This window comes from Equus asinus, chromosome 21, assembly GCF_041296235.1.
Source record: "Equus asinus isolate D_3611 breed Donkey chromosome 21, EquAss-T2T_v2, whole genome shotgun sequence".
Classification (NCBI taxonomy): Eukaryota; Metazoa; Chordata; class Mammalia; order Perissodactyla; family Equidae; genus Equus; species Equus asinus.
In genome coordinates, this window is record NC_091810.1 from 24,319,416 (window position 1) to 24,345,788 (window position 26,373).

The following is a 26,373-nucleotide window of genomic DNA, read 5'->3' on the forward strand; positions in this document are numbered from 1 at the left end:
GTGTGGACATGGCACCGCTTGGCACGCCATGCTGTGGTAGGCGTCCCACATATAAAGTAGAGGAAGATGGGCACAGTTGTTAGCTCAGGGCCAGGCTTCCTCACCAAAAAAAAGAGGAAGACTGGCAGTAGTTAGCTCAGGGCTAATCTTCCTCAAAAAAAATTAAATTAAAAAAAAAAAGTCAGAATATAGCAGCAGAAATAAACAATACTTTGTGCTATACACCCATTTACCTACCGAAAGCATTTAGGGCTCAAATCTTTCTTTACAAAGCAAATGGACAGGCCTGTTCAGGGAAATTTTAATGTAGGTCATATCCTTTTAATTAATGAAAGAAATTAACATTTACTTTAAAGGGACAGGAGTATTATCACTATGTATATATTGCCACCCGATATATACTGTCAGATACCACATAAACACATTTATCTTCCAATTTCCAAAGGAAATGTTTATTAACAGGCTCAAGAGTAAGCCTCAAGTTCATCTTTCCCAGGCTTAGCATGCATAGTTAAGGAAACCATTATGACAGAGGAGAGTATCAACTACATACTGAAATACAGCTTGCCTAGAACAAGTGTTGGATGTGTGAATGGCAGCCACCTATGACTCAGCTGATCTTCACATTTTATATAGGATATTTTATGCAAACTTGTCAATTATTTTCTTTTCAAGCACAAGTTTATTCTGAAATTCAGATAAGAACTGACACATCATAGACAATCATTGTATAAAATAAGTTATTTCAATTGCAAACACTAAGAAACATTTCCTCAAGACAGTTACCACTTTTTAAGATAGTACTGTCCTATACAAAAAAAAACAAAACTTTTTTTTTTAAAGCCTAGACAGATAAAGATAGAAAGGAGAGGCCAAATATACTTTTCTCAGTAGGAACTATTCCAAAAGAATTATAAGGTTCAGTGATGATATAAATCAGATTAAGAGGAGGTAGACTTCAGTGTAGTGCCTGAAATATAATTATATTTCACAAAATAAGATCTTCATTCTTCTGAAGAGGTCCTCTAAGCTGGCTTTTATTCTGCTATATATTCAAATCTCTTAAATCTCAAGAGGGAGGGCAAAAAAAAAAAACTAACCACAAATTTTCTGCTTTTTAATAGGCAGCTCTCATCAACTTTAGGTCTTCTTTATGTAACTTAGAAGTTCATCTTTCTCCATTTGGTAACCACTTTTTTTCCACCGTTCTCGCAACTGTTGCAATAGAGCCCCAATTTCTTTTCCTGAAGAAATGCCCACTTTTCTGATGTCATGGCCACTTACGGGAAATGGAGGAATGGACCACTGCTGCATTTCCTTTAGAAGACACTGCTCTCCTTGGTACTTCAGTAGTTCACATACGCGAGTAGTTGCATCAGATTCCCTAGACTAAGTGCCAAAATCGAACATTTAGTTCCATCACACTAAATTAGAATACTTGCTAATGATCTTATCCTAAAATCTACAATAAATGCTCGATGTAAATTTTTTCATTTAAAATAAATGAAATCCACAGAATGCATTGTGAGTCTTAGTATTAATAAATTAGTTCTACAATTAGTGACAATGATTTATATTCTGACTAAGCCTAGTATATACTTACATCTATAATGAAGTCTTGATAGGGTTTCAATGGTTCTGAACTATCTGTTGCTTTAATTAAATCTTTCCTGTTTTTAACTATAAATAAACCAAGGTTTTTCTCTTCTTTTGAAATCTTCAACCTCAAATCCAATTTTGTGACATCATCCTGTACTTTGAATAATGAGGCCAAGAGAGTCATTGGCTTTGGTGACAAACCTTCAACATTTTTACTGACTTTGTCAAATTCTTCTAAACTTGCATTAGCAGGTAAGCCTGTAGGAACAAAAGCATTTTTCACCCATTTTACAGTGGATAAATTCAATTAAAAAACACTCTTATCCTAAACCAGCCATTGTTTTATCACATACAGAAATGCCCTGTCACTAGGACTCATTATTAGTCCAATCTGATGCTTCATCTTACAGTGATACACTGTCGCAGTCTTCTTTCATATCTTATCACTCTCAAACCAAGGGAAGTCCTAAAATGCTCTTGTTTCCATTAACAAGCTACAGCAGGAGGTCCAGAGGCAGTGGTAGTAATGGTGGTGTCATATTCACAAGGGATACTTATTCCAATTACAAATTCCTGACTTTACACTGACATACTATCATAGAATGTCCACCCCTGCTTCAACAATTTTGTCCTTATTTGAAATATACCCAAGTTTCCTGAAGTGTGATAAATGATATCATCCCACTATTCTTCCTGAATATTAATTACATTTATTGAATAATTTCTATGTATAAGTCACTCTTCTGAGTACTTTACCTGTATTAACTTAGTGAATCTCTCAGCCTTTCCATTAGATAAATGCTATTATTTTCATACCCCGTTTTCAGATTCAGAAACTAACACTTAAGGAACTAACCCAAGTCACAAAGCTGGTAAATGGCAAAGCCTCATTCAAACCCAGGTCTGTCTGACTCCAAAGGCCACTTTGTAGCACTATAGTACGCTGTCTCTGAGCTGTTCCCTACCCATGACAAAACTGTCCTGCCCCTGACCGCAGTTTATCATATTTTAAAATAGTCCATTTTTCCTTTTAGAATCCTTCTTCAGCTAAATTAGTCAAACATTTCTTCCTTATGAAATTTTAAACCAGATGTGTTTCATTGCCAAAAATGCAAACATTTTCTAACTTGATCTCACCTATGTAAGGAGCCACATCAAGATCATAGATGAGGTGAATCAAATGATTTACATGGTTACCAACAAGAATTTTTTTCAGTTCTACCCAAATCCTCTCTCCTGATATTGCAGCCAAGCCTTTCGCATTTTCTGCAATTGCTTCCAAAGTCTCAGGATCGTGGTCACCAAGTTTGTCTACAATTCTCCCATAAAATCTACAAAACAAAATTCTTGGAGTGTATTACCTCTGTGTTGGCATATCACCAGCAATCCCGTTTTTCATTTTATGGTGCTACCCACACATCTATGTAATGAGGAACAACAGAGAGTTAGGTCTAGGAGGGACCCTAGAGTTCATCCGGGCAGTTCTCCACCTTCTCTTTTTTCCAGCTGAGAACACCTGAGATCCAATAAAATATAAGTAACTTGCTCAAAGTTAGCAAGAACTAGAAACCCCTTCCTCACCTTCACTGCCAAACTGCTGACCGAGACACTTAGAATAGCCATCAAATGCAGTTGCTGAATTGGTACTTAACAGAGGATGAATAAAACAGAGCGTTCTTATAAAGGTACCAAAACAAGACTGGAATCCATCACGAAGCAGTCTTAATCCCTCAAAGCTTACCTGTCTGTACACATCAGTACTTTTAATGAAGAGTTTCAAACATGACACATCTAGTTGCATACACTGGAGCGTGTTTCATGAAGTCTCAAAATTGGAAGCCTTAAAGTACATCGGTTCTACCACTCATATCTTTAAAATTCAGTTCATTAGTGATCTACATTAAATAACTAATTATGTCTAAGTCTCCATCTATGTTCTGTTATTTGTAAAGAAAGATTTTGCAAATACTCAAGTTTAAAGGAATAGCATTTATTGACAAAATATGCAGGATCTATATTATAGAATATTCTGAGTGATCTCAACCAGTGACAAATTAGTATTACTAGACATAAACTAGCCAGTTAGAATAGTTTTTTAAAAGGTTAGAGTTCAGAGTTTAAAAATCATTGCTACCCACAAAACCATCCAAATGCATTTCATACTTAAGTTCATCTAAGAGATTTCCCATGACCATCTAAGACTAAGCCATATGAAGGCAAACTTTCATTCTTTACTCTGTTCAGAGCACCTAGCACAGTAGGTAACCTGTGGTAAGCACTCAAATATCTGTGTAATGAACGATCAGCGCAGGAAATATTCAATCAAAAAGAAAAATGGACATTTAACAATATGATTTACAGCTGAATTATATAGATCATCACAGAATGGAGTAAATATGTGTTTGTTTTGTGAATGAAAATAGGAAGTATCTAATATCTCACTCAAAAGTTAATAGTCTGCTAAGTCTCTACTGGGGACAGGCATTTGTGATGTCACCATTTTGTACACTGACCTGCTGTGTCCTTCACATGACCAGAATTGTGCTCTAGTAATAATATTAAAAACTATACCATTAAATTTTTAAAAATTCTTACCTGAAATATCTTAAAATTCGAAGATAATCTTCTTGTATCCTCTGTTTCGCATGTCCAACAAATCTAATTTTCTTATTCTGTAAATCTTCATAACCATTAAAGTAGTCAAATAAAGTACCATCAAAACCTAGTCGTTAGAAAAGGGAGTGGAATCACTATTAGCAAATAAGGATTGGGAAACAATCTGAGATACACACATACACACAATGGAATGTTATTTAACCATAAAAAGTGAAATCTTGCCATTTGCAACAACATAAATGGACCTTGAAAGCATTCTGCTAGGTGAAATAAGTCAGACACAGAAAAACAAATACCATATCATCTCATTTATATGTGGAATCTAAAAAAAAACACCAAGCTCATAGATACAGAGAACAGATTGATGGTTGCCGGTGGCGGGGGTTGGGGAGGCAAAAGGGTGAAGGGAATCAAAATGTATAAACTTCCAGTTATAAAATAAGTCATGGGGATGTAATGGTACAGCACGGTGACTACAGTTAACAATACTGTATTGCATATCTGAAAGTCACTAACAGAGTAGATCTTAAAAGTTCTGATCACAAGGGAAAAAATATTCTGCGTGTATGGTGATGGATGTTAACAACTTACTGTGGTGATCATTTAGCAATATATACAAACATTGATTCGTTATATTGTACACCTGAAACTAATATAATGCTGTTATGTCAATTATACCTCAATAAAAAAATGTAAAAAAGAATCAAACTGGGGAAAAAAATTGGAAAACACAAGAAAATCAGCTAAAACACTATCACAAACAGTAGGCAAAGTGAAGAGTTATAAAGTTAAAATACAGACAGAAGTAGCATTCATCTGTACCCACTACTGAATGGAAGACATAACGGGATAAAAGGCTGCATTTATAACAGCAACTAAAAAGATAATACTCTCAGGAATAAACTAAACAAGAAATATGCCAGTATGAAGTGGCTGGAGGAAGATAAGACACCAAACAAGCTGATTTTCAAGTTAATGTGGGAAAATAAGAATAGCCAAAGTAATCTGGAAAAAATAAGTAACAGGGAACATAATCTGAAAAAAATAATTAAAATAATAAACAATAGGAAAAAATGTGTAATCCTAGAATGGGGAAGACTCTTCAAAATAGAATTACCAAGAAAACAAAACACACACACCACTAGAACCCTCAAAGAAATTATTAATAAATTCAGCTACACAAAAAATCAAATATGCCTGCATGATAAAAACTACCACAATGCAAAGCATAAGATCAGTGACATACTGGGAAAAATGTAAGTAAGTTAGTATCATAGAGAGAAATGGTTAATTTCCATAATATACAAAAAGCTCATAAATAAATAAAAAGCTTGCATAAGTAGAAAAGTGAACTAAAAACACATATCTCTTTAAAAAATGAAGATTTTCAACCTTAGTCATAAAAAATGCAAATTTATGAGATACTGTTTTTCAGATTTCTGTCAGATTGGCAAAGATCCACGTCTGATTACTGCTAGCAAGGGGATGGTGAACCACATCGGAAGACTTCATTATGTAGCCTTTTAAACTTTGTGAATTTTGAACCATGTGAACCTAATATCCATTCAAAAACATTTCCACTACATTATATTCTCTCAGATGTTGAATGAAAAAAACTGACAAAACAATTTTAAGGCACATAAAACCTCAAGTATTAGTAGAGTGCCAGTTCATCCCAGTTATCCCAGGGCTTTCCTGGTTTTAAAATTAAAAATCGTTCATGTCCCAGAAAATCGATCATTCTCAGGGAAACTGAGACAGACGGCCATCCTAGGGACTAAGAAGGAAAAAGAGAAACACTGAGAGCAAAGACTGGGGCACCATTTGACCATCCAAATGGGGAGGTCAGGGATCCTACGAGACACTTCACCTCGTGGCACCACAGAAAGGAGGCACTGCCCCTACTTATGAAAAACCACCACCTGTCAATTTAGCTCTGATTATCCCAAATGCAACAACACTGGCAAGCTCAGGCTTAACACTTCCCAAGCTGTTTTGGTTTATATGGCATTTTGATATGTACAGCAAATTGTAAAGGCTCCAGATTCAAAAAGAAGTAACAGAAAATGAAAAGAAAAAAATAGGTAAGTAAATAGACAAAAAAATGATTACAAAGTAGCAAATAAAATGTGGTATATCTGTCCCTTAATGCTATTCCTCTTAATGGAAAGACAACTCTCCCTGGCGAGTATGGAATTACCAAGGTCTTTTTCCATAAAGGAAAGACCAAAATTTGAAGGGAAAAAACATAGGATATGACAAGAGCAAAAACTAGTAATGGTTCATCCAATAAGGCTTGAAAAAAGGCTGGACAGAAAAATGGGCTAAAAGTAAGGATTAGTGAGTACTCTACCGGTGTGTATTTTGTTTTGCTCTGAATATCACTCTTTTAAAATATAGTGAATAAAAATAAGAAATAAAGTTGAGTTGCTAAGAATAACATCGTGGTTAAGAATGTGACCTCTGGAGCCAGGCTGCTTTAGTTGGGATCCTAAGTCTGCAGCTTACCAGCTAGCAGGATCTGCTTCACAGGGTTGTTGGGAAAACTCAATTTATGTGATGTGATTAAAACAGTGCCTGGCACATTATAAAGATTCAGCAAATGTTAGAAATCAGTAGTACCAATAAGAATAGCTTTTATTTTTATAAAATGGTATCTTAAAAAAGAATATTTAGTTTCTCTCTTAGTTATGCTTATGAGAAGCTAGTTACGAGATTTTATACATTGCACTACTAAGAAAGAATGATGTACGATGAAATAAATACCTGGAGTTTGATCACACAATGGAGAGAAAACATGCCACCAGTTGGGCTCCCTCTGCTCATAAATCACCCAGGCTTTGGAAACCATGGCTCTCTGTGACTTGAACTAAATTACTTAACATCTCTGAATCTGTTTCCTCATCTATCAAATAGGTTTAATACCCACTTCATGAAGTTTTTCTGAGAGTTAAATGAGACAAAGTATATCAAGTGACCACTGATGTGCCTAGAACCTAGTAGGCACTCTAGCAATGTTACCCGTCAGTAATGTAATGAGCGAAAGATCCCACCTTGGCCTACAGCCCCCTTCTCCATCCCATAAAGTAATCCTATTACTGTTGTCACAAACTAGGGTATGAATAGTGGATGCTTTCTCTCTCTCTTTTCTAATCCAAAGTCTTAAACATAAAGGGCTTGTCTAAAACTTAAAGTAAAAAAAAATGCTTCAATTATGTACCAAAATACTAACCTAATTCACATCTACTCCCATTACGATTCTTACTGCTCATTAACAAAAAAGTTACACTGAGATGATAAACAGGTTTCCTCTTACATGCCAATTCTGACTGATTGTAGAGGATTCCTACAATGCAATGCAATTAAAGAATCTGAGGTTGTGTCTAGGCTCAGCAATAGAAAACGTGCTGAAAACATTCACCAATGTGTGCCATGAGCTCCAGAAGAGAGGAAAGGGTGGGACATGCATGCATGAAAGACAGTGCAGAGGACAAAGAGTGACACAGGGGGTGTGTCTGTGTGTGCATTTTTCTTACCTGAAATGTAACCATTTTTAGATGCAATTAATAAGTTAACATTGATTGAATGTGTACATGTGCCAGGCACTGTTCTAAACATTTACCATTATTAACTCATTTAATCCTCACAACAACCCTACAAAAGAAATTAATAACATCTTCATTTTACAGCCAGTGAGTGATGGGGTCAGAATTTGAACCCAGGAATTTGGGCTCTGGAGTCACCTTTTAACCAATATGCTACACTGTCTCTTAGAAGAAACTAATGCAAACTCTCAAGCTGGAGAACATTCCCAGAATGCAGGTTTCACTTGAAAAGAAGGCACTCAAATAGATTGAAGTAAAATACTATTTTATCTCCATGTATTACCTAAAAACATAGAATTTATAGTGAGATCTCTGCGTTCAGCATCTTTCTGCCAGTCAGTTGTGAATTCTACCTCAGCATGTCTTCCATCAGTGACAACATCAATCCGTAGTGTAGTAATTTCAAAATTTTCTTCATGAAGCTGTAATTAAATATATGTTTTTTAAAAATTAGTTTTTAGTATCACTAGATGGACTGAAAAAAATACAGGGGTCCTGACAGGTATATCTTCTTTCTTTTTAAAGTCAACTAGTGCACATATGTCTTGAAACAGAAAGACACCCACAATATTCAAAGATAGATCCAAAGAATATTTTTTAAAAATAATAAAACCATCCCAATTAAAAAAGATGAGTGACATAAAACGATGGCAACTCTGACAAGTGACATGACACAAGAGAGAGGAGCCCTTCTAATGGCATACAGTCAGGTGTCGCTTAACAACAGGGATACGTTCTGAGAAACGTATCGTTAGGCAATTTTCTCACTGTGAACATCGCAGACTGTACCTACACAAACCTAGATGGTAGAGCCTTCTACACACCTAGGCTATATGGGACTAATCTTACGGGACCACTGTCGTATATGCGGTTCATCGTTGACCGTTATGCAGCACATGACCATATTCTGGTTCTTAAATTTCAAATCAGGCTACTCTTTGAAATATTTTTGAATAGCTCCAGTTTGCAAAGAGCTGAATATCAATTTATAGACTACACACCATTGAGCAAAGGATTGACAGAAGAAGAAATACAAAGAGTTAACACATGCTGCAACTCCTTTACTGGTAATCATCAATGAAGTTAAAATAAAGTGTTACATATATCTTGGGAAGAGATTACCTCCAGCTGGGAAAAGTTGAGGAGTTTCATGATGGAGTGACATGTGAGCTGAGCCTTGAAAAGTACATAGGATCTGTATATGCAGATGTGGGAAGAAGAACATTTCAAGTGAAAAGATGACTAAAGGCACAGCAGAGAGGAAGAGGAAGTTTACCTGACAAAGAGCATATTAGCATTTAGGTGTAGACAGCAAAGGGTTTTACATGCCAAGCAGGAGTCTGGAATCTCTTCATGAGGAACTGAAAGCCACTAATGATCACTAGAAGTCTGTTTTAGAATGCCTCTCAATCTCATATATATTCTTCCCTAGAAACAAGCTAGTTCTCACTAGAGAATTCCAGAACTCAGGAATTGAAGCACAAGCATCTCTGAAGGCAAAGGGTAAGCAAAGGGTTTGAAATAGAAGGAATGTTTGAAAATCAACATAAGAAACATCATCATAATAGGGACTGGCCCAGTGGCGTACTGGTTAAGTTCATGCACTCCAAAGTGGCCTGGGTTTTGTGGTTTCAGATCCCGGACGCAGACCTCCACACTGCTCATCAAGCCATGCTGAGGCAAAGTCCCACAGACAAAAAAGAGAATGGGTGGCACAGATGTTAGCTCAGGGCCAATCTTCCTCACCAAAAAAGAAACATCATCATAAGACAAATAATTAGACTGCTCTTACTCAGGCAGAGACCCAGAGATTAACCACTAGACAGAAAGGTGGACCTGAAAATAGTCAGAACTTGGAGCACCAGACATAGATGATCATGGGAGTAATGCACCACAATGAGAACAGGATTAAGTGACAAAATCAACATGACCTCCATCCCTTTCCCCATTTGGTTTCCAAAATGCTAATAAGTAAGCTTTTTCTAACCTTGATAACACTGGAAGATTCCTCTGATTTTTCCTAATGAAAAGTCCTACTGATATTGACATTGGCACTCCCACAACTAACCAGCTGACCCCTTCCAAGCAAAACTACAATCAAGTTCTCAAGTCATTTTGCTAACACCAGAAGATCACCCAAATATAGAGAGCACCAAAAAATACCCATATTTAAAGAAAGCCAACTGGCAAGACAGATAAAGCTCAGAGGAAATAAAGCCATTGTCAAAATAACTATAATTGATATCCTAAGGTGTGATATGGCGATTTATAATAATAATATATAGATATATTTGGTCTTCATCCCTGTTTCTGGCATAGACCTCCCAAAACCCTTGGAATTTCCTGTGATGAGAGCACCTAAAGATGGAGGCTGGCTGCCAATGGGCCAACTATGTGACTAGAGGGTCGGAACTTTCAGTCACACCCCCAATCTCTGGGAGGGGACAGGGGCTGGAGATTGAGCTCAATTGCCAATGGCCAATGATTCAATCAATCATGCCTATGCAATGAAGCCACCATAAAAACCCAAAAGGACACAGTTTGGAGAACTTCTGGCTTGGTGAACATGTGAAGATTTGGGGAGAAAGGCGCACTCAGGGCAAGGAAGCTATCCACACTTTCCCTATATCTTACCCTATGCATCTCTTCTATCTGGTTGTTCCTGAGTTATATCCTTTTATAATAAACCGGTGATCTAGTAAGTAAAATTTTTCCAAGTTCTGTGAGCTGCTCTAGCAAATTAATCAAACCCAAGGAGAAGTCGTGGGAACCTCTGATTTATAGCCAGTTGGTCAAAAGTACCGGTAACAACCTTGACTTGCAACTGGTGTCTGAAGTCCAAGGAGGAGGTTGCTGGAACCTACAATCTACAGTCAGTTGGTCAGAAGCACAGGTAACGGCCTGGGCTTGTGCTTGGCATCTGAAATTGTTGGGGGGGGGCGGGAAGCAAGAGTATTCTTGTAGGAACTGAGCCCTTAACCTGTGGGATCTGATGCTATCTCTGGGTAGATAGCCTCAGAATTGAGTTGAATTGTAGGAAACCCAGCTGGTGGCTGGAGCATTGCTCACTGGTGTGGGGAAACCACCCCAACCCCTTCATAAGGACAATAAAAGACATTACATCTGAAACAACAACAAGCAGCTTTCAAAAGAAATATTCTAAGAAAGACCCCTGGAAAATTTAAAAGATAGCAAAAGTTGCAAATATAATAAAAAGATTGGAAGATCAACTTAAGGCAATCTCATGGAAAGTAAAATAAAAGATATAAGAATATAAAACACGAAGACAAAACTAGAAGATCAGTCCCTGTGGTCCGACGCACAACATAATAGGAGTTTCCAAAGGAGAAGACACTTACTAAAGGGGATGGAATTATGAGAAAAATACAAGAAAGCCACTAAGTGCCCTATATAATGAATGAAAAAATAAATCCAAACCAAGGCCCATCATCTTGAAATTTAAAACACAGAGATAAAAAGATCAGAAGGGCTTACAAAAGGAAAAAAATCAGGTCTCAAACAAAGGAGAACTCTGAATGAAGTCCAACTTCTCAGTGGCAGCAACAGAAGGCAGAAAACAAAGCCTTCACATTTCTGAGTGAAAATGATTCCTAGCCTCGAATTCCACAGCCAAGAAACTATCAGACCAGTGTGAAGGCAAAATAAAAATATACTCAGGCTTTCTCAGGTTTCAGACTATCAAAACGCGGGCATAAACCAAGAAAGAATCCCGCATGCGGTCCAGGAACCAGGAGGTCTAACAAGGAAGAAGCCAAGGAAATTCCCAGGATCTGGTGCAGGGGAATCCCAGGATGAGAGCGGGAAGCCCGCCTAGAATGGCCAGATGGGAGCAGAAGACAGACTGCATCAGGTGAGATGGCTCAAAGAAAAGGAATGGAAACTTCATGTGTTTTAAGTCAACTGAGAGGAACTTTCTGTTCCGACACAGAGTACAGGAATGAATTAGTGGCATATGGATACCTATGTAAAAGAAAAATGCAGGGAAAACAAACCATGCAACACAACAAATGTAGTCATAATATACTACACGATCCAGCTGTAAACAATACAGTTATAAATGTAAACCCTGAATATTGATTTAACCAAAAATTATGGTATAAATATACTGAGAAGATGAAGGAAGGAGAATTATATGTGCTTGCTGTTGAGGAGGGGTGTGGTAAGAAGACTAAATCATCTTCCCTCTTGGGAAGTTAATAGATAGCATCTTAAAACTGGGAAATTAAAAAGAAATGCAAAACAGTGCAGCATAGAAAGGTCTTTTTTAGAAATGTGGAGGTCAGGTGAGTACCATAAAAATTAGTTGAAAGTGGCTGCAACAAAGGAAGAGGCAGGGTTTCAGAAGCGGGTAGAGGAGACTGACATTTTTTTATTAGGCTTTTCGTTATTTGCTTTTTTAAACCAGAAAAAAAAATAAAAATTTTAAAAATTACAAAAAAGGCAATGCAATTACTGTCACACTTTTCACTCACCCTGGCAGTGATTGTTCCATGCTTTTCTCCTTTGTTGTTTATCATACGAATACCAGCAGACTGAAACATCTCCTTCATTTGAGCTGGGGTAGCAGTGGTAGCAAAATCCACATCCTGAGGCTTTACTCCATTTAATAAATCCCTCACTGCTCCTCCTGCTATTCTTAATTCATGATTTTCTTTGACAAATAATTCTGAGATAACAAAGAATATTTTTTATTTCAATGTGTTTCTAAAGAAGTACAAGGTTTTTCAATCTATTAGGGACAGCAGACATTATTCAACTGAGCCTTTTCATATGAAAATTAGGAGAAGGGGGCCCATAGAAATGAAGTGTTTTGCCTAGAGCAGAATGCCTGCAACAACTGTGAGAAGCAGGGAACTTGCAGAATTTTTCTTTGCAGAGGCAGAAGATAATTCAGAATTCCACAATGCCTCAAAGTCATTATTATAAATTTGAATTCTTTCCAAAGAGTAAAGTGAACAATTCTGCTTTCTTTCTCCAGGTTCGTGTGCATCCTCTAGAAATGTGAAGTGTTCTTGTATGTATTTCTCTTTGTGTATTGATGTTGAGGCGTGAAACTATGAAACTATCAAACATTAGCCTATCACACCACGTATGATAAATGTTATAGCTAAGAATCCTTCAAGAAATAACCTGCATATGATGTTTAAAACCAACTCATCTCTCTGCTCTACAAAAACCATGTGAACCCTGGAACTACTGTGACAGTCTCAGTACAGGAGACAGAGTTGATGCCTCTGTAGGTATGGGACAAGGCACAGTCCACTATAACTATCCATAAAACCAAAGGACACCAAATGGAACCTAGTGAGAATGACATCCAGGAACTGGCCTCATATGACCAGCTAAGCCTTGGTGTTGCTATGAGCTGGCCTGGAACTCACAACTAGGCCCTGGTGTTCTCCTGCTGAACATAATGTCAGAGAACATCCACATCAGACAAGGCCACTCTGTGACCACGATGGATCAAGATAAGCCAACTCGTAATCACGTCCAAACACAGCCGAGACATGAATGCTGTCTATGACACCACCCTCTAACAGTTAAGATGTATGACTGCTCCTTATTTACCAGTTTTAGCCTTGCCCTGTGTTCTCACCTTCTACCCAAGAATTATTATGAATCACAGCTTTATCCCTGCTTCCTGACACCAGCTAATCCACAGCAAAGCCCCACTTCTTAAACCCGCCCCAAAACCATGTGATACGGCCCAAATCCTACAAGAAGTCCTTTCTAAAACCCTTTCACCAAGATGTCCCAAGGTTCTCCATGGTCAGCATTCTTCCTCACTGCAAGAAGTAACAACTCAACTTAGTGTGTTTCTAGTGGACTCCGGCCGGAGAGCACTGACCTGAGATTTCAGCTAAATGCATCAGAGCTCTAACATTCCTAATCACAACTCAAAATGTCATCCTCCGTCCCGGCTCTAACTTCTTCTGTTCTCTGTCATCTCCTCCTCTACCTATTCTTCCCAAACCTTCCAGCCCATTCTCTGTAGATTATCTAAATGATCTGCTAAAAAATAACGAACGCTCCCTCCCTCTACCTTCTTGCCTTAACCAAAAGCTCTTCCACAAGGATAACACTTCCATAAGTCCTCTCTAACAGTAAGTGTCCATATTCCTTTAACTCCACATTTCCCATCAAGTCCCACTGATTATATTTCCCTCTTAAGGGTTCCTTATTATGGGGACCATGGTCCCTTAAAATATAAAAATCATGTATGTTAGTCCACAGTTTTTATGAGATTTATAGAGGTCCATGACCCAAAAGGTTAAGGACTTCCACAATACTTCTGGACTCTAGCTTCATTTTGCCCTAGTCCAAGGGCCTCGTAATCTCCTTCCTGTACTGGTACAAGAGTCTCACAAGAGTGCCCTCATTTATCTCCCTGCCTCCAGGGCTGCACCACTCCCCTTAAATCCCGCCTCCATGGTCTAGATAGAGGGATCTAAATCACCAGCTTAGTTATGCTATGCCACTGCTCCCCTAACTACTCAAAGCACAATATCCAAATTTCTTTCGTACAGTAGCCAAGGGCCTCCATGACCTACTTCTGTTTCATCTCTCACTATCTTTGCATCACATTTTACAAGTGCCAAACTCTCCTTGTAGTTTCCTTCTGTTAACTTTGCTCACACGAATCACTTCACCTAAACACCTTCCCAACTTATTCATCTAGTTGAACGGCTAACTATCAAATGTATTGGCACACAACCCACACTTAGAAAGACATTTCACATAGCAGTCACACACTTGTGTGTGTGTATGTTAAGTAAAAATTCCATGAAGTAATACTTAACCTTCCTACATACCATGCAATCTAATCTGTTCTATTTTATCCCCTTTTCCTCTATTTTTTTAATGCTGGTCATGACCACTAAATTGACTTCTGACTCACCTAAGGGGTCACCACCCTCAGTGGGAAAAACACTGATCTAGCTCACCCTTATTCATCTTTGGCGATTCAGTTTAGGAAGCTTCTCCTGACGGTGGAGTTAAGTGAATTCTTCTAAGCTACTCGAATAGCCTATCTTTATGCATACTAATTATATTAAAATTACCTGGTTATATCTGTCTCCCCACTCCTCAGGGCAGAAAACCTATCTTACTCATCTTTCCACCAACTTGGCTTACCATGGAAGTGAACTGTGATATCATAGCATTAAAAAACAAGAAGAGTGGCTTCATTGGAAAGTATATTTTTTTAAAAGGTTTTCTTCCTTCAAATTAAAATATTATCTAAGAAACTGTTTTGGAATGCAAACAATGGGTAAGGATGAAGGTCAAGGCTGAAGACACAGACAACCACTGTTTGAAGATGCTGGCACCACATCCGCTGGGGGCCCCCTCCTTCAAGACCATGTGAAGAACCTCTAAGAATCAAGCTCTGGATCATCTACCTCTGACATGTACCTGAAAAAATCATCTAATTTCAAGAATAGGAAAGTAGCTTTGAGAATAAGCTAATACAAAAAAAGTCATTTTAAAGCAATGGTTCCTCCACCTTTGCTGCATCAAAATTAATGGAGTTGAATTTTTAATAAAAATTTATAGATGCCCATCCTCCCCAGAGATTCCAGTTCAGTATGTCGGGGGTGGGACCCCAGCATCTGTATGTTTTAAAAGGTCCCCAGGTGAATCTAAGAGACAGCCAGGGTTGCAGACCGCTGTTCAGGTCATGTTTCTACATACATACACGTTGTAGTCCTGAAGGCATCACTAAAATACCACAGGCTTGGAAAGGCAGCTGTCTGGCTGCTTGAGCAACAGCAGCAGCTGATATTGAGGACCAATATAAGCAATGAGAAAACTGTGGCAAGCAAGATGAAGCTGCTGCCATCAGGCACTTATAGCTAAAGCCATTTCCTGTCTTCTTTCCAGACATGTTTTGGATGTGCACAAGTGGAGGCGACTCCTATTTCCTCCTGCCTTCAGTTCCCTCAGAAAGCACTTATACCTAGGGAGGAAATACAGCTTAGTGATTGCAAGCTGGGTTCTGAAATCAGAATGCACAAGTTCAAAACCCAGCTTTCCAGTTATTACTTATAGAAACTCTGGCAAAGCATTTCGCACTCCAAGTTTCTGTTTCCTCATCCACAAAACATGAGAAAATGTACCTACTTATTAAGTTAGTAGGCCCAATCCTTTCATGTAAAGTACTCAGCATAGCAAAGAGAAAAGCCACGCTTTTTATTACAGCCATTTCTTCCCTCTTCCTGTGATTTAGCGGCTATGGTTTTGGATTACCCACAGGAAACCTTTCTTTCGTTAGCTCAACAAAAACAGGCTAAAAAACGTTAACCCCCTGCCTCTCCATTTACACAGGTTTCCAAAGCAAGAAAAGCCATCCTAATCTCACCTGTCAGACTCTTCAATCCTTCTGTGAAAAGTGACTGGAATTCTGGAGACTGCAACTTCATTGTAAATAGATATTGCTTCAGAAGGCACACTCTGCTCCAACCACGGCTCAGTAATGGCCTGCGCCAGGGATTCAGGCACCTCAGCATCTGGGGAGAAAGTCACCAACCCCACATCTACAAGACAAACATGCATGCACAACAATGACTTCTAAACGAGGAGGGGAAAAAAGGGGATACAGTGCAATTTTATTTATGAACTGAATGACATTCATCTCCTGTTCGGATGAAAATCTGAAATAAGTGACAATTTGAGGAATAGTTGACTAAATCTATGCTTGTCGCTGTCCAGTTTTGTACTCCTGAAACACTGCGGGTACCACATTTTACTGTTACAAGAGTCCCCTGAAAGGTGAGTTTCAGTTAAAGCTGAGGAGTACAGGGCTGCCAAGAACAGTGGTTCCAGAAAACGTAACTCAAAGACTTGCAGGAACACTTGGTCTCCTCCCGAACAAGTCACAGCCACATGTGTGTATCACCGTACTTCCCAACACATGTGACATTTATGACTCAGGGATATTTCCCAGCATTATTTTATATATTTTCCCACGACTTGCTTGCTGCCCGCTTTTTCCTCACTCACCACCTCCCCCCATGATACCGTGTCCCGAGTCCCACCCACACCCTGTCTTCCACATAAGGTGGGCACCCAGGTGACTCCCACGGAGAGGGACCACTACTGAGGAACCATTCTTTTCCTTGGAAAGCAGGTTTCAAGGAGCGCCGTTTCCCAGCAGGGGGCGAGTTCCCCTTACCGAGACCACATGGGAAAGAAAAACACTCCGTTTGCTTCCACATCTGCCTCAACGCAAAAAAACCCGTTGGGGACCCTGGCCCTGAAATGGCGTGTTCCGCCCCCCACACCAGGTGCTGGTCCGAAAAGACTTGGTGAGACCCTCGGGGGCCTGGCCGAGAGGAAGGGAAAGTGCCCGGGGGAAGCCCGATGAATCAGCCCGCGGTCAGCCGAGACGTGGCAGCGACGCGGCCCCTGGACCTCCACACTGGGCTTTGTCCCCGAGAGCGGAGGTGGCCTCTCGCCGCCCCCGGCTCCCGCCTTCACCTATACCCGGCCCCGAGCGGGTGACACCGCTCCTCCCGGCCCCTTTGTGCGGCGCGCACCCGCACGCCCCCCACGCGCCCGCTCACCGGCCGCGCCGCCGCCGTCGCCGCCGCGCGCACTTCCGGGCAGCGGGCGCCGTGGCGTCACCGACGCGCGTCGGCCGGCGACGAATGGGAAGTCGCAGCAGAGCGTGGGCGGGGCCCCGGCGGGCTGTCGGCGCCGCTGCAGTCTCTTGACGGCGCGGCCTCTTGCGGAGCGCGGTTAGCGGCGTCTTCTGTGGCCCGCGGAGGCCGGGTGAGGGGGAGGGACCCAGGGGACCGGGGTTTGTTTTATTTGTGTCTTCCCGTAGCTATTTCCCTGCGGGGTTCAGACGCCCATCTGCATTGCATACCTGTGTGACCTTCCACAAGTGACACTGTCTTCCTTTGTAAAATGAGACTATCAAGAAAACCTATTTGAGGGGGTTGCCAGTCTTAAATAGCATGTTACTCCCTAGAAAAAGGACTGCACAGTAAGTGTCAACTTATTCTTTCCTGCTCCCTGATTCGCACTTGACTCATGTTACTTTTCTATACCCTACTCTCTGCACGAGAATAAGAACAATTTTAAAAATACTCAAGAGTCGGAGACACATGGTCAAGGCCTAGGCAGAGGGTTCAAGACACACTCATTCTAAATTTAAGCCCTCGGGTCCGTTGAAATTACTGGGCATATTTATGTTCCCACCTGTCTTTTGTAACCATGGGCATCCATGATCTAGAGGCTTTTGCAGCTATAAGGCGAAGAACTTGGATTTGATTCAGTTCTTTGGTTTTCCCAGGGCAGAGAAGAGAGAAGAAAGTGGCGAAAGGGGCCGGCCTGGTGGCACAGCGGTTAAAGTGCAGGCATTCTGCTTCAGGGGCTTGGGGTTTGCTGATTGGGATCCCGGGTGCAGACATGGCACCCCTTGGCAAGCCATGCTGTGGTAGGCGTCCCACACAGAAAGAGGAAGATGGGCAGATGTTAGCTCAGGGCCAGTCTTCCTCAGCAAAAAGAGGAGGATTGGCGGCAGATGTTAGCTCAGAGCTAGTCTTCCTAAAAGAAAAAAAAGAAGTGGCAAAGGAGTGGGAGTGTAGCCCTAAATCCTTAAAATGGGAAACTTTCATAATGTTTCCCAGTTATCTTAAAAGTGAATAAAATCTACATCACATAATGTATGTGTTTTACTTGAAGGAAAAATGTAGTCTTGTTAATATAACTTTAAATTATTTAACTTCCCTGAAGTTTTCCTAGAAAAATTCGTGTGCCATGATATTTCTGTGGTTTCCAATGATTAGACCTCTTATCTTCAGAGGTGTGAGTTATCCCATTTTGAGAAGCACAGGGCTAGCTTTCCAAGCTGCCATCCAGACAGCATTGATTCAATCCAACTGTTTTACACGCTAATGAATGTGTATATCCTGACTAGACTGACCAAGAAAAAAATACAGAGAATTCAATGTAAAAGAGCACATCACTACAGACATGTAGACATTAACAGGATAATAGGAGCTATTATGGGCAGTTTTACTCCAACCGATTTGACATTGTAGATGAAATGGACAAATTCTTTGAAAACTACAACTTATCAGAACTGAAACAGGATGAAATTTTAGAATCTGAATAGCCCTTTACTATTAAAGAAATTGAATTTTGTTCAACAAACTTCCCACAAAGATAATTCCAGGCCCAGATGGTTTCGGTGGTCAAATTTATCAACCACTTAAGGAGGAAATTACACCAATCTTGCACAATTTTTATTCAGAAAATAGAAGAGGGAACACTTTTCCTATCATTTGAGGCCAACATAACACTGATAACAAACCTGAAAAGATACTACCAAAAAAAGAATTTACAGCTCAATATCTCCATGAACATAGAAACAAATATCTTTAATAAAATATTAGCAAATTGAATTCAGCAAGTTCAGTTGATCAAGCTGGGTTTATCCCAGGAATGCGAGGTGGATTTAACATTTGAAAACCAATCAATGTTATTCACCATATTGACAGACTAAAAAAGAAAAACTATATAATCATCCCAATAGATGCAGAAAAGCACTTAAAATTCAACACCCGTTCATGATAAAAAACACTCAAAAAATTAAGATTAGAAGATATCCTCAGTCTGGTAAAGGACATCTGTGAAAAATGTATAGCTAAAATACTTAATGGTAAAATTCTGACCATTTTTCTTCTAATATCAGCAACAAGGCAAAGATGCCTAGTCTCACTACTTCTTTTTAACATTTTACCATCGTTCATAACCATTAACCTAAGACAAGAAAAAGAAATAAAAGACATAACAATTGAGAAGGAAGTGAAACTCTTTGTTTTCATATGACATAATGGTGTACACAGAAATCGTAAGAATTGACAAAACAACTATTAGAACTAATAAGTGAATTTAGCAAGGTCTTAGGATTCAAGGTTAATATATAACAATCAATTGTATTTTTATATAGTAGCAGCAAATAATTGTAAATAAATTCTAATTTTAGTAGTAGCTAAAACTGTTTATAGATATATGTAGATACAGATTCTAATGTAGGAATAAATCTAACAAAAAAAGCTATATCTTTGGCAACCAAGCATATATAAAGATATTTAACATCATCAGTTGTTAGGGAAATGCAAATTAAAACCACAATGAGATATCATCACATAACTATTAGAATATTTTGATTAAAAAACCTGGCAATATCAAGTGCTGGTGACAATGCAAATCAACTAGAACCTTCATACATTGTTGGTGAGAATACAAAGTGTTGCAGCCACTTTGGAAAACCATTTGGCAATTTCTGAAGTTAAATATACACTTACCATACAACCCAGCAATCTAACTCCTAGATATTTACCCTGAGAGAAACGAAAACTATGTTCACACTAAAAAACATATGTCAGTGGGCATAGTAACTTTATTGATAATCATACAAACCTGGGAATAAGCCAAATTTGCTTTAACAGAGGAATGGATAAGTGAACTGTGGTACCTCCATACAATGGAGTAGTACTCAGCAATATAAAAGAATGAACTATTGGAATACACAACAACATATCTAAATCTCAAGTCAAGAAAGCCAGACTCAAGAGGCTACATACTGAATGATTCTGTTTATATGACATCTTGGAAAAGGGAAAACTATAGAGACAGAAAATAGATCAGTTGTTGCCAGGCACTGGAGATGAAGGGAGGAGTTTACTACAAAGAGGCATGAGAGAATTTGGGGACGAGGGAGGTGATGGAATGGTTCTGTACCTTGATAATGGTGGTATATGCTGTGTGTGTTTGTCAAAACACATAGAACTAAAAAGTGTAAGCTTTCCTGTATGTAAATTATACCTCAATAAACATGCTCAAAATGCTGTCTTTCTATATATTAGCAAAAAACAACTAGAATATGAAATTTAAAAATGTATGTATTGGGGGGCTAGTAGCATAGTGGTTAAGTTAGCATGCTCCACTTCGGTGGCCCAGGATTCACAAGTTTGGATCCCGGGTGCAGACCTACACACCGCTCATCAAGCCATGCTGTGGCAGAGTCCCACATACAAAAATAGAGGAAGATTGGCACAGATGTTAGCTCAGGGACAATCTTCCTCACCAACAAAAAATGTAAATATATATTAATTTATATATATATATATATATATATATATATATATATATATATATATTGGGCCAGTCCCATGGCATAGTGGTTAAGTTCAGTGCACTCCTCTTCAGTAGCCTGGGTTTTCGGGCACAGACCTACCCCATTCGTCAGCCATGCTGTGGCGGTGACCTACATATAAAGTAGAGGAAGATTGGCACGGGTAAAATATATATATTTTTTTAAAAGGCGCTCAAGGAATGCTTGATCAAATGAATTCAGTTATTAAAGCATTTACATATGAGGGTAGAATGAAGGACTTTAAGGCCATTAAACTAAAGGGGAAAAGAACTCCGTAGATAGAATGTCCCTCAACGCCCCTCCCAAGTATATTGGTGTGGACAACGGAAAGTCCTCTCTCCCCACACGTTTACTGTTCTCTCTTCGTACAGACTCATTGTAAGTGAAATAAGACTTTACGTGCAAAGGAACTGGCATTTACTACACAGAATTCCTCCAGGAAGTATTCTCTTTGTATAGTACATACCCGGAAGTAAATATCAGGAACAGAGGGTAATGTTAGGGTGAGGTGGGTTTCTATCATACTGTGGAAACACTACAGCCATGAGTATTATTCTGCAGTTAGAAGGCAACATATTATTAAAAAGGAAAGTCAAGAAAATGAGATAAAAACAGTTTAGAAATACATATCAATATTTATTGTATATACCAACCTTAGGTCTTAACAGTTATCAGTGCTGGTTTGAAAACCCGTTCACGCTGGTTGGAATGTACTTCAGTGCTGGTTAAAGATTCTCTCAAGAGTGGACCGCTTCCATCTTTCTTCACAGTAAATCAGATCTTTGATTCCAGTTTATACATCTAGTGGCCAAAATGTGGCTCCTAAATGTTCAGTTGTCTCTTCGTTCATCTAAGTTTTGGCTGTGTTTCTTTGAAACTGATTCATTTCTGCAAACCAGAGAGAGAAATAATAGTTTCTGTATAGCAGTTGTGAATGTAATACTGTTTTCATTCATTCATTCCCTCATCAGATGTTTGTTTAGTGTTACTATGTGCCAATGGCATGTATGAATAGCACAATAATGATAAGATTACCTAACAGTTTATATTGTGCTTAGAATGGTGCCAGGTGATGTATTAACTCATTAATCCTCACAAACACCCAATGAGGTATTTCTCCAATGAGGAAACAGGCACAGAGAGATGAACTTGTCTAAGGTCACCCAGTTGGTAAATGGCACAAACAGAGTTCAAAGCCAGATGTTCTAACCACTACTGCACTCTGATAAAGCTGGAGAAGCAGGCAGGGACCAGATCATGCAGGGCTGGTCCTTTACATGATGATATTTGGATTTCATTTTAATGGTAATAAGAAGACATTAAAGGTTTTTTAAGCAGGGTTTTTCAAGCAGGGTTTTTCATAAATCCATTTGTGTTTTCATGCAATTATTCTGGCTGCAGCATGGAGGATGGGTTGGAAGGGCCTGGTAAATGTATTATATATTAATATTAAATGTATTATCTCACTGTTCTCAAGGTCAGAAGTCCAAAATGGATCCAGAGAGCTGCATGCCTTCTGAAGGTACTTGGAGAGAATATGGTATTTTGTCTTTTCCAGCTTCTAGAGGTTCCCTCCCTCCCTCTTCAAAGCCAGCAGAGTAATATCTTCTTTCCTCTCTCACCCTCCTGCCACGTTCTTACAAGGACCTTTGTGATTGCATTGGGGTCCCCAGGATAATCTTCCCATGATCCTCACCTTAATCACATCTGCTGTGTAAGGTGACATGTTCACGGCATCTGGGAATTAAGACATGGACATCTTTGAGGGTCCAGAATTCAGCCTCCTGCAAGCCCCAAATGTGTGTTTTAGTAATTATGGGGATGGGAAGACACAGGAGCACCAAGGATTATTATGTTACAAAACAAGTGACTGGTCAACCTGGGACATTAACTGCAGCGACCCTAATGCTGAATACTTCCTCCATTTTTTCCCCTTCCTGGGTTTAGACACGTGGTTTGATTTCCAGTAAAAACACATGGCTGAACAGAGGTGGAACCATTAAATGGCAGAGTGATACACTCAGATCAGAGTTCTCCACTCCACCTGTCACATCTCACGCCAGGACCCTTGGCATCAGCAGTCCTTAATATGTCACTGTTCCCAGGAGCATCTGCCTTTGAAAATAGGACAGAGAATGGAAAATAATGCTTCACAAAGAGATCTGAATTTAAAGTGATAGCATTTTAGGCTCCTTGGGGAAGATATCTGAGGCAATATTTAGACAAGTCAGATAAAAACATAATTGTGACCTATTTTTAATATTCTGCAGTTTTAGAGTGATGGTGGTTGGCTCCTCAAACCCCTCCCCAAACCTTTTTTTTCTTTGTAAGTAACACTGAGTAATTTGTTTAAAAGAACAAGTTCTGTTTCAAGAATGTGTTCTTTCTTTGAAACAACAAAAAGTACCTGTTTGAGGAAAAAGTCATTCACTCGTTTTGTTCTCATGAAAGTTTAATAGAAGCCAACTAAAGTTTAAGATCTCCCAGAGGACAAATAAAGATATTTCTCGGCAAATGTAGAATCGCAATTTTCATTGGTGCTAGGGGATTTCACACACAAATGCAATTTTATTTTACATTTAAAAGAGGTAAGTAAATAGACAAATCAATTTTAGCTGTTCTGAAATTTCATACTGGGTCATTAATTTTAAAAGATGGGACTTCAATAATACTTAAAAGAACAGAGGCCCAAGGGTAAAGGCTGAGAATAATCACCTTCACAATTCTGACTTCGCAGCAGAGATCAGAACCAAGAAGAGTCGCGACAGCTTCCTTGTGATGTTCGCCATTGCCTTTCTTACCTTTAAATATAGCTTCCTATGGAATTCCCTACTGTAACCACACAAATCCCCACTTCTTTCCTTAAAACTGGATATTCTGATGGATTCTGACAAAACCAAGCTAGATGAAATTAAGACCTGTCCTCATGTCTAGTGGCAGAGACGAGTTATACACATAATATTAGTAAAATATAAAGACACGCACATGCAGCAGCTGAATGTACACTTGAGGAAGAGAGTAGAGTCAAAGGTCTTGGTGTAGGAGGTGATATTCAGAATCAATCTGAATTAATTGGAAGTTTCTCAAGAGGAATCTCCTCCCTCACCACCATCTAATAAGGTATTTAGATCCATTTAAGCACTTTTTATATTGTTTCTTTTACAATAATTGTTACAAGTGTGGAATTAAAGTTTTGCCATCCTGAGGAATGTGACTTTGGGGAGCACCATGAAGAAGCTGTGCTAAGCAAGAACTCTGAACCTCAGTTTACTCATCTGTAAAATGGGTTTCTAGGACTACAATAAGGTAATGTGTGTAAAGCAGTGGACAGTCCCAGGCACACAGCAGGTTCTCTCTTGACTGAAATGGAGTGCTAATTTACACCAATAAGGTAAGTTTAGGGGCCAGCCCGGTGGCGCAGCAGTTAAGTGTGCACGTTCCACTTTGGCAGCCAGGTGTTCGCTGGTTTGGGTCCGGGGTATGGACATGGCACTGCTTGGCAAGCCATGCTATGGTAAGCGTTCCACATATAAAATAGAGGAAGGTAGGCACAGATGTTATCTCAGGGCCAGTCTTCCTCAGCAAAAAGAGGAGGATTGGCAGCAGATGTTAGCTCAGGGCTAATCTTCTCAAAAAAATAAATAAAAAATAAAGTAAGTTTAATTGTATGGCTTTTTTTGTTTTGGGTTTTTTTTTTTCCCCCTCACATTCTGATTGCTTTCCTACATCTGGCTTTAAGAGCAAAGAACTGGTCACTGAGTAAAGAGCTGAAAGAGCTTCAGCTTCTGAGATTCTGTATGGAATAAAGATGTGCTTTTAATTTTAGCTACATGTGGTAAATCCACAGATTGATTTTATTCTGGGATTATTCTGATAACTACCTGGAATTCTACTTAAATCCTGTTAGGGCATCTTTCTAGTGTTTTTTATGACAGTTTTATTGAGATATAGTTCATGTCCTAAGATTCACTTGAAGTGTGTCACTAGGTGGTTTTCGGTATATTCACAGGATTGGCAACCATCACCACAATCAATTTTAGAACATTTTCATTACCCTAAAAGAAACCTTGCACTCATTAACAGTCACTACCCATTTTTCCCCAACTCCCCGCACTCAGCCCTAGGCAACGACTAATCCACTTTCCATTTCTACAGATTCGCCCCTTCCAGATAGTTCATAGAATGAAGTCGTGCAATATGTGGTCTTTTGTGTCTGGCTTCTTTCACTTAGCTTCATGTTTTCAAGGTTCATCCATGTTATAGCATGCATCAAACTTCATTCCTTTTATTGCTTAATAATATTCCATTGCATGGATACACCACTACTCTCTATTCACTCATCAGTTGATGTTGTTTCCACTTTCTGGCTATTATGAATAATGTTGCTATCAACATTCACATACAAATTTTTGTGTGGATGTATGTTTTCAATTCTCTTGAGCATTTGCCTAGGAACGAAATTACTGGCTCATATGGAAACTCTATATTTAACCTTTTAAGGAACTCCCAGACTGTTTTCCAAAGTGGCTGCACCACTTTACATTCCCTCCAACAGTCTATGAAGGTTCCAATTTCTCCACAACCTCACCAACACTGTTTATTATTGTCTGTCGTTTTTATTTTAGCCATCCTAATGGGAGTGAAGAGGTATCTCACTGTGGTTTGGTTTGCAGTTTTCTGATGGATAATGACATTGAGCAGCTTTTCATGTGCATATTGGTTACTGTCCTATTTACTTTGGAGTCATGTCTGTTCAAAGTCTTTGCCCACAGCTCCGTGGCTGAGTGGTTAAGTTTGTGCGCTCTGCTTCAGTGGCTGGGGGTTTGTGGGTTCAGATTCTGGGCGCAGACCTACACACTGCTCATCAAGCCATGCTGTGGCAGCATCCCACATAGAAGAGCTAGAATGACCTACAACTAGGATATACAACTATGTACCAGGGCTTTGGGGAGGGAAAAAAAAAAAGAGAAAGATTGGCAACAGATTTTGGCTCAGGGCCAGAAAAAAACAAACAAAATTTTTTTTGAAAAAAGGGCAAGTCCAGTGGATACTGAATGGGAGGGGATGGGATAGGAAGCATACTTATAAGAAAAAAAAAAAGACCTTTGCCCATTTTTTCATTGGGTTATTTGTCTTTTCATTATTGAGTTGTAAGATTTCTTCTTATTTTTTTCTGGATACAGGTCCCTTATCAGACATATGATTTGCAAATACTTTCTCCCATTCTGTGGATTATCTTTTCCTTTTCTTAACGGTGTCCTTTGCAACACAAAAGCTTTTAATTTTGGTGAAGTCCAATTTATCTATTTTTTCTTTCATTGTTTATGCTTTTGTTTCATATTTAAGGAACCATTGCCTAATGCA

The 26,373-nt window shown here is 39.2% G+C and overlaps 1 protein-coding gene across 4 annotated transcripts; it reads right to left on the reverse strand.

The window, feature by feature from the left end:
• Positions 1–1,113: 1,113 nt before the first annotated feature.
• TRNT1 (tRNA nucleotidyl transferase 1) lies at positions 1,114–17,505 on the reverse strand. 4 transcript variants are annotated; one of them, XM_070493664.1, is made up of 8 exons: positions 17,405–17,505; positions 16,201–16,375; positions 12,314–12,507; positions 8,104–8,242; positions 4,195–4,321; positions 2,737–2,930; positions 1,604–1,857; positions 1,114–1,389 (listed from the first exon to the last, which is right to left on the reverse strand). In XM_070493664.1, the coding sequence occupies exons 2-8, from the start codon at positions 16,346–16,348 to the stop codon at positions 1,141–1,143; spliced, it is 1,305 nt and encodes a 434-aa protein (XP_070349765.1). In that variant the 5' UTR covers positions 16,349–16,375; positions 17,405–17,505; the 3' UTR covers positions 1,114–1,140. The 4 variants fall into 4 exon arrangements, with proteins under 4 accessions (XP_070349765.1, XP_070349767.1, XP_044609983.2 ...); XM_070493666.1 differs by having other exon boundaries at positions 16,201–16,348; positions 17,405–17,457; XM_044754048.2 differs by having other exon boundaries at positions 16,201–16,348; positions 17,014–17,417.
• Between the last annotated feature and the right edge of the window lie 8,868 nt (positions 17,506–26,373).